At 39.0% G+C, this 9753-nt stretch overlaps 1 protein-coding gene across 1 annotated transcript in view; it reads left to right on the top strand.

Moving 5' to 3' along the window:
- Positions 1–5231, top strand: part of PTCHD4 (patched domain containing 4) — a 290629-nt gene extending 285398 nt beyond the window's left edge. Inside the window, exon 3 of the mRNA XM_077488898.1 lies at positions 224–5231. Within this exon, the coding sequence (XP_077345024.1) occupies positions 224–1857 (1634 nt within the window). The 3' untranslated portion in view covers positions 1858–5231. The remainder of the gene's footprint in view (positions 1–223) is intronic.
- Positions 5232–9753: the final 4522 nt, after the last annotated feature.

Here is a 9753-nt window from a genome sequence, read left to right on the forward strand (position 1 = left end):
CTCACCCAATGATGCACAGTTTAGTCAATCCACGTATTTTTTGTTCAAATCCAGAGATTTGTAAGAAACTGGTGGGTAAATGAAACAGTCTATATTGACTGAAAACTGTTATATCCTGTTTGGGTGAACTGACCAAATTTTAACATAAAAAAACACTGCTATGTTTAGGTGAAGTGGAATATGTCCTAGATTATGAAACCGTTTCTTTTGTTTTGTCTTCCAGGTCATGGAACAAAAGGAGTTTTTGAGCTTCTTTCTGGATGGAGGAGAACTAGAGAAAGTTTGCCTTTCAAAGACAGGGTAGCAGATGCCTACTCAGATGTAATGGTGTCGTATACAATGACCAGTTCTCTGTATATCATCACTTTTGGAATGGGCGCTAGTCCTTTTACAAACATTGAGGCAGTAAAGATATTTTGCCAGAACATGTGCATTACTATTGTCCTAAACTATTTCTATGTTTTTTCCTTCTATGGCTCGTGCCTAGTCTTTGCTGGCCAACTGGAGCAAAATCGATATCACAGTATCTTCTGTTGTAAAATCCCTTCCGAGGAGTATTTGGACAGACAACCAATATGGTTTCAAACAATGATGAGCGATGGGCATCAGCATTCGACCCACCATGAGCCAGACCCTTATGAGAACCATTTCATTCAACATTTTCTAAGAGATCATTATAATGAGTGGATCACAAATACATATGTCAAACCCTTTGTGGTCATATTATACCTCATCTATGCATCATTCTCATTCATGGGCTGCCTCCAAATTAGTGGTGGATCAAACATTATAAACCTTCTAGCAATTGACTCTCCCAGTGTTTCTTATGCTTTTATACAACAAAAGTACTTTAGCAACTATAGCCCTGTGATTGGATTCTATATCTATGAACCTCTTGAATACTGGAATACAACTGTTCAAGAAGACTTGAAAACCATAACTCATGGATTCAATACGGAATCTTGGATGGAGCAATTCTACCACTTTTTAAAGGTTGGCAATATTTCGGCATCAAATAAAACTGATTTTATTAACGTTCTCCAAAATGTTTTCTTAAAGAAACCAGAATTTCAGCACTTCAGAAATGACATAATTATTTCTAGGTCAGGAGATGAATTGAATATCATTGCATCCCGGATGTATCTGGTAGCTAGGACTAGTGAAAACACACAACGGGAAGTGGTTGAGCTCCTTGAAAAGCTGAGGCCACTCTCATTGATACAAAGTATAAAGTTTATTGTCTTCAACCCCACCTTTGTTTTTATGGATCACTATGGCTTGGCAGTGACAATGCCAGTCGCTATTTCTGGTTTTAGCATCTTGCTGGTGTTAATTTTAACCTTCTTCTTGGTCATTCAACCTTTGGGAAACTTCTGGCTGATAATTACTGTCACTTCTATTGAATTAGGGGTATTGGGTTTAATGACATTATGGAACGTTGATATGGATTGCGTATCCATCATGTGCCTTATTTACGCTTTGAACTTTGCCATAGATCACTGTTCCCCTCTGCTTTATACATTTGTCTTAGCCACTGAGCACACAAGAACTCTATGCATACAAGATTCACTCAAGGAGAATGGCACAGCTATTATCCAGAATGTCATATCGTTTCTTGTTGGGCTGGTACCCCTTCTGTTCGTGCCTTCAAACTTGACCTCCACACTGTTCAAATGCTTGCTGCTGACTGGTAGTTGCACGATACTGCACTGCTTCGTCATTTTGCCTGTTTTCTTAACCTTCTTCCCTCCTTCTAAAAAACGCCACAAGAAAAAGAGAAGAGCCAAACGGAAAGAGAGAGAAGAGATTGAGTGCATTGAAATTCAGGAAAATGCAGATCACGTGACTTCTATTTGAGAAAACAGTGGTCATGACTTAAAGTATTTGGACAATTGCAGGGATCGTAGGCAAAAATCAACTGCTTGTGCTGGCCAAAGTTGTACGAAGGGGTATTTTTGAAACATCAAGGTGCAAGATTTTTATACTTTTGTAACAAAAATGTATTAAATTCAATTTTCTATTACCTCATTTTCATAATGAGTCTGTTTGGTGGAAACATGGGCATAAATAGGAATTTCCCTGGTTTGCAACTGTCTTGATCCTTTAAAGTTTCAAGAGTAGGAGATTTGACTTGTTAAATGTGTATATTTGTATACATGTTACACAAGCATGTTTTGGTGTGTCAGATTAATCCTCTACATTTTATCCCATGCTTTGAAAGGACTGAAGTTAAGCTCCAGTCCATAAAATTCTAGATTTTTTTTAGATTTGAATAGAGAAGGTTTAGGAACTGTCTGTTTGTGTCTTTGCTGTGGAGATTTTTTTCCGTTCTCCTTGTCTTGGTGGTCATTAGTAAAGCAGGTAAACAGTAATGCAAATGTTATGTTTTTCACTATTTCAGTGACAGGAAATACAGTGAAATTTAACCGATACGTATATATATATATATATATATATATATATATATATAAGATATGAACAAACAGACAAACCTGTTGGTCAGATAATGGCTTAAAAGTGAAGTAAAGGGTTTTTTTCCCCCCCAAGAATCATACTTACCTAGGTGGATGCAGCAATAATCCGATGCTGCATTTGTGCCCCGCCGACTCTAAGACTGAGAATCGAGTGACCAAACACTGCTGATCGCTCAGTTTTCAGACCTCCGTGAAAATAGAGCTAGTGACTGTCAGTCACCACTCTCTGCTCTGCCCCCCCCCCCCCCATCGCTGACTGGAGCGCTGGGCCAAGGATGGGGCGTTATCGGCTGGCTCAGGCTCTCAGCGGCCCACTGTGGGGCTGAGCCAGATTCTGGTGCAGGGTTGTGGGTAAATCCCGGTCATATTGTCGCGATCTTGCCTCAGCCTGGACCAGCTCTGTGATGTCAGCCGCTGAAAACAGGTCACAGGCACACAGAACGGACTGAACTCTTGTGATTAACAGGAGAAGTACAGCTAAAGGAGCTTTGCTTTCCTTTAAAGATCTTGCTTCACTTTTAAAAGCACTAATGAAGTCAGGTGTGCACATAGCAGAGACTTGAGATGCAGTGCTGAATAATGTGCAGATGCCAGAGATTTGAGGTTGAGCATTGCCATTGCCAACTAAACATTGATCTCTTGTGTAGATTAAAAGCCCAACTCCAAGACCCCAAAAGCCTATCCCACTGGATAAACTTTTCTCAATTCCAAAGCTTTTATAATCACACCTATGGCCTCCCTCTTGAGATCTATTCAGTTGCAGGTGACAATAGACAGGGATAAAAAATAATAAATAAATAAAAACCTTGAATTTCCATGAAACAGATTACATTATCATTTTTAGCCATTTGTTTTTAAAGAAAAACTGTTACTCTGAAAATCAAAATAAAAATAGATCATTAAGTGACTATCAGGGTAATAATAATACTGACGACAAAACTGAAGAACAAAGTGAATTCTATGCAAAAGCCAATGTCGTTAGTACTTGTAGTCATTTTTATTTCTAAGAAATCCCCCTTTCATCCTATTTACATGTTGTTGCCTGACACAGCCATAACATGTCTACATAAAATATATGGAAGAATGTATAACGGAATGTATGTATTATGTGAGCAGTTGTTACTACATGTGACAATGTTGTAGGTATTTGTAGAATGGCATTGTATTCATGATTGGTTCTACTACAAAGGTGTTAATCTATTTCCAGATTAAGAGACATAAAACATGTTTAATTGTGTTTCTTAAAGTCAAGATTCCCCTTGATTTGTCTGTCTGTCATGGCCAGCATTGGGGTAAGGCAACAAGGACACATCTGAGTTTCAGTACTCCTGACTTGACAAGTCTATGGTTGAACATGCCAGGCACCCTGCAAAGGGTATGGGTTCCTGAGCCCTTTCATTTATTATTACATCTTTGAGTATAACTGTTGCTGGGATATGGCCATTGAAATCTTTAGATATTCTTAACAAGCAGTAATTAATCTTTGAAACAAGCTCTCACTGACCTCTGGAGTTACAGGCACATTGGAGCAATTCACCCATAATATAAAAAAAGCAGTGAAGGTGTTCAAGTTAGGACTCAGCACTCTGCTCTCTGTCATCTTCCTGCATACCTGCTCTATGTTTACATTAGAGATTACAACTCTCTGCTGGCAGGGGAAGAGAGAAAATTATCTATTGAGACAACATTTTTCAACAAATTTCTGCTGTAAATTTGAAGATGAATTATTCCACCCTATGTGCAGCTACATAGGTCAGTGAGGGCTTGTTTTAAAGTGTCCCTTTAGCTCTCCTGCAGAAGCGCCACCTTATTAAAATAACACAATTGGCAGTGTGTTAAATATTTCCTCTCTTAATGAGCTACAGACACCATTGCTATCTCACACTGCTGGGTGCATCAGAGAGCACATGCCATTCTATGCAGCCTGGTTCTTCCATACATTATAAAGGACATGTTGTAACACACACAGAAGTTCTGGATAGCAACAGTGGTTATAGTCAATGAAAAGAGCTAAGACGTAACCCATTGCCTGTCAGAAACCCAAGTATTCCTTGTTCTTTTACAGGGTGCATTGGGACTTCCTCCTACGAGCTAATGCCAGGGTTGCTTTACAGCTTATTTATTGCTTGTTAAGAATATCGAAATACAGTATTGTCCTACTTCTACTTTATGAGCATTATAGCCCAGAGATATAATGGAGATTACAGTCTTAATGTGTAGAGAAAGGAACCCCTGAGCATACCAGGTCAAACAGAATGCAGCAGATCACAACATCAAGATTCATATTTAAATCTTTATACAGTATGTCTTATCCCAGAGCATATGAGCAGACAGATGTAAAGTTTGCAATATAAGTGAAAATTTATTGGATCTTTTAACAGCTTTACAAATCTGTATAAATACATCTGTAACATGCCACAATATATTGAAATAGTATGCTTTTTCAAAAAAGTTGTACCTTTTAGTATCAAAAAGCATGATGTCATCAATCTACTGCATGTAAACAATCCACTAAGAGCACCAAATCAAATGTCCAAGAGTCCAAAATGAAAGATTGACCTTCAGCAAGAACAAGAGAAAACATCCAACACATTTTGGAGGTCAGACAAATGCCCTCTTGTTTAGGGCTCTAGTTTAAATTATGGAACTCTGAGAATGATATAGTATCCAGGAATAAATATTAATGGTGTAAGAGCCATAGGACAACTCAACTCTGCATGGTATGTAGTCAATAGAGAAAGAAGAAAATTGGACAGCCGCACTCCAATGCAACACCTTTATTGACGTAAAACAAAATCCATACACCAACAGAGGTACAGGTACAGGCACTGACGCGGTTCATACCCTTATGGGTGCTTAATCTTAGCTGTAAGACCACCGACTCAAATCTCTCATTTATACATCTGAATTGCTGATCACATGTCTCTCTAAATTCTGGTCAGGTGTGGTCCATAGAAATTAACCCTTGAAAGGCAAACTTAAACCCGAGTCTATCTATAAACACTGAAAACTATCGACTCCAAACAGATATCATTAATCAGGAACATGCATGCAATCAGAAACATAAACATTAATATAGTAACAATGTATCATCAGAACTTCATTAAGCATTAAACATAAAAAAACTAAAATTAAATAGCACATCATACATATCTACCCAAAACCCCTGAAAAAAGAGAGATATAAACATAGAAATATTGTGTAAAACTATTTTGTATAGCATTGATCGCCTCCACACTCCCTCCGTCTATGTGTTTTCTTTGGACGACACTTGACCACAATTTAGAAAGACACATCTGATCATGTAATCAGCACTTCATATGTATAAATAAGCGATTGGGGGTCGGTGGTCTTACAGCTATTATTGAGCACCTATAAGGGTCTGAAATGCGTTAACTATTGTACCTGTACCTCTGTTGGTGTATGGATTTCATTTTGCGACAATAAATGTGTTGCATTGGAGTGCCGCTGTCCAATTTTCTTCTTTCTCCATTGACTATGTATGCTGAGCCAGCACCCTTTTTCTCTCATGCAACGATGGTGTGAATGTGGGATTATCACCCGGATTGGTAACTTCTTTTTTCTCTGCATGGCATGTAGGTGCTATGTATCCTATGCCACATCATTAGTAATTATTCTTGGTTACTTATTTATCACTAGAGTCCCAACATTTAAACCAGGGCCCTGAAGAAGTGGGAATTTTTCTGATCCCCAAAATGCTTTGGCTATTTTCTCTTGTTATTGCCTTCAATCAATTTTACCATTAAATTATGTTGTATATTTGGTTTGGAGCTTATATTTGTTTACATGAGGAAATTCAACTAGGGGTGATGACGTTCATCCTAATGGGGGACCCCTGGACTTGTGAAGAGCTGCCGAACCAGAGCTATTATGCCCATTGAAAATTTTACTCACCTAAAACTTGTCTCCAGGGCCTTTTACACTTTGATCAATGTGCTGCAGGTAGAAGAGGCAGTCTTTTTGCCCTGGGGAAAGACTGCAATATTTTAAATTTTGAAGAAATCACCGGGTGGGAGACTTCAGCAGTGGGCTGATTGATCTATGTTAAAAGAAAATTGTGAACTGCACTGGCACAAATGTTGATGCCTGAAAAAAGATGGTGTGGTCATTCTGTATCATAGCAGCAGGTGAAGGCATTGTCAAGGGGAGTACTGTGTTCTCTGTAAGGGGTAATAAATACCTGGAAGTGTTACAGTTCCATGTTACGTAGCATACTGCACTTAATATGGAAAAATATATCCAATGCTAGGTTCACTTTAACATTTTCAGGGCTATCTGTTTAAGGGGTTTCTGAAAAGTCTTGTCAGTGGTAAGTAAGGGGTTACCCCCTGTTGGTTGCATGGTAGAACATGCTGTGTTCATCCTTAGCGTAAAACCTTCCAATTTATTTTTGTTAAACGCAGCCTTGATCGTTCTGCCAAGACCACCTCCTCCCTCTAGAACTGACCGTGTCTGATGAAGGAAATGTCCATTTCCCACAGCCAACTCCCACTGAAGCCAGGTATTTATGTTATTAAAATAGGGACTGCTAACAGGTCTCCTCCTCTATATACTGGCTTCCAGTGCATTTTCATTTATCTATTCATCTGTCCGATGCTGGGACACCATGATCTTGTTAATGGTAAACCAGCTTTACAGTTGCTTCCTTTATTATGAAAAAGGGAATTTACTGCAGCTATTGGTTACTGCATATATTGTCATTATTTTTCGCATAGCTTAAAGCCCAATTGAAGCCACAGAAAGAAACATTCAGTCAGATTGACATTATACTAATGGCCTTTATTTCCAAAGTTGAACTAAATAAGATTACACAATCTAAATAAAAATGCACAGTCCAATAGGCACCAGCATTTAACTAGACTTTCCAGTGCACACTAACTGGCCTAATCATATATAACCTGTTTCATCCCTGGCAGTACAAGTAAGTGTGCAGCCATCATTAATCTAATCCAGCATTGAGCAATGGAGTGGGAGGGCAGAAAGAGAAAAAAATGATAACATATGGTGGAGCCAGGCTATGAAGAAAATTTGAGAAAATTTGAGAAAAATTTAACATTTGGTGCAAAAAGAGTGTGCACAGAAAAGTGAGAACACAAAAAAGAGCACAGGGTGTACAAATGGTCCTCCTCTGAGGAGAAAGGACCCTTTCCCTCATCCCCTGGGATGCAAGGCTCCTGGCAGTGACTTTGGTACTCACTGGTCCACTTGGATAAAACCAGGCAGTCCCCATTCTTTGGGAGCCCCGCCGAAACAGACCAACCCCAAGTACTAGGTGGGTCTCCCCCGAAGGGGGACCCCATGGGAGGGGGAAGAACCTGACCAGAAGGCCACGTGCCCCCCCCCCCCCCCAAGACTTTCAGGGCAGGCCCGAGGACCTAAATCCCACTAATCGGGGAGTGAGAAAGTGCATACGTGCTGTGCAAAAAGTGCAGCGACAAAAACACATATAAAAAAGGAAATGGGGAAGAGGATAAGTGCATGTGCAGTAGTGAGGTACCATGGCAGGCACAAGAAAATTAGAGATATGAAACTTCAACTGGGCTTTAATTGGCGAATTCCAATTAAGTCCCCATCAAGACTTTGCAGCCCGACTCAGAGCCAGTTAATGTTTATATCAGAGTAAAGGCACTGTTTGGTTTTGTATGTATAACATATCGCCAGCAAAAACTAAATGGAGACAATGAGCAATAGTATACTTTTGATGGCTTATTGGTGCAGTGGGTCATGCATGATATTCCGAACATCTGCAACAACTGCTAAATCAACTTAAATCTATGTATCCGTGTGTAATTGGACTCCATATAGGCAGCCTATGGAATCTACATGCCAAGCCAGGGCATTTGCTACATTAGCTCATGCCTGCGATTGGCAAGTTTCGCTTTGTTGTTGCAGACACCTTCCAACCATTTGGAATGGGTTGACCCAGTGACACGCATTGTACCCTTGCTGATCAGTAGTATGTATTTACATTTTCTATTTTTGTAAAACAAAATGACCGTAAATGTTAACCCCTCACAGTAAATATGCATGTAACATGAACTGCACTAACAAGTTTGTCAGTGCTCTCAGGGGGTTAAATAGCAGGAGACTTTTCTAGTTTTGTACTATGCTAACTTTATCAGAGCATGACACTATCTTTGGAAACAAAGGATCTATGTTATTATGCAATAGGGGAGAGTATTATTTAAAAAAAAAACTATATCTGTGATGCTGTGGGCATTCTAATGTGGGATTATCTAGTGATGAAATGTAAAAGGCATAAACTGCTTGTTTTTCACACCAATTTAAGGTTTCGTGTTTCCTTGAAGCAAAAATTTTCAAATATATAGGGTTTAAATCTGTAACGAAACCAAAGAAAAGCCCAATTGCATAAACCAGTTTGAATAAAGTCATTGCTTTTACTTTTTGTACACAATCCTTTATTTACTATAACACCTATTACACATAAAGTCAAAAAATTTTATCACAGTTTTCATTGCAGTTATTTTAATTATAGTTTGAATGGAACGCATTGTTTGACCCTACCTCGAGGATTTTATGATCTCAATGAGAGCTTGCGTCTGAGATCTCTTATCCCCATGCTAAGCACCGATTTGACTGTGTCAGTAATTTTAAAGTTTGGCCAACATGTTGGACGGTCTCCGTAAGAAACATTGATTACCTTATGTGATTTCACACACCTGTTTTTGATCCCATAAAAACTGTAGAGAAAAGTGGTTTGTTTAGAAAATTGATCCACTCTGTCCAAAATATAATATGGAAAAAAGAAGACTGGGTGCAAAAATGCACACCGTACCCCTCATGGACTTCATAGACAGGCCAATATGTATAATAAAAAACTATTTTTATAAACCATCAAGATAAGTAGAAAAGAATATACAGTGATACATCAAACTTGCAAAAAGTTCATCGATAAAAAGTACAACATCAGAGTACCCTTGACACCACATAGACCAGGGATATGCAATTAGCGGATCTCCAGCTGTTGCAGAACTACAAGTCCCATGAGGCATAGTAAGACTCTGGCAGCCACAAGCATGACGCCCAGAGGCAGAGGGATGATGGGACTAGTAGTTTTGCAACAGCTGCTGGTCCCCTAATTGCATATACCTGACATAGACCATAGTGAAGCATGGGGCTACCCATATGAATGTTGGGCTAGCCATCATGTTCGGTCACGTGGACATCTAACATGTTTCAGACTACTTGTAAGTTCTTCTTTAGAGGTATTTTAATCAAATACAAACATATTATATTA

This window comes from Lithobates pipiens, unplaced genomic scaffold (genome assembly GCF_037356315.1).
Source record: "Lithobates pipiens isolate NorthernLeopardFrog02 unplaced genomic scaffold, aLitPip1_a1.2 Scaffold_18, whole genome shotgun sequence".
Taxonomy (NCBI): domain Eukaryota; kingdom Metazoa; phylum Chordata; class Amphibia; order Anura; family Ranidae; genus Lithobates; species Lithobates pipiens.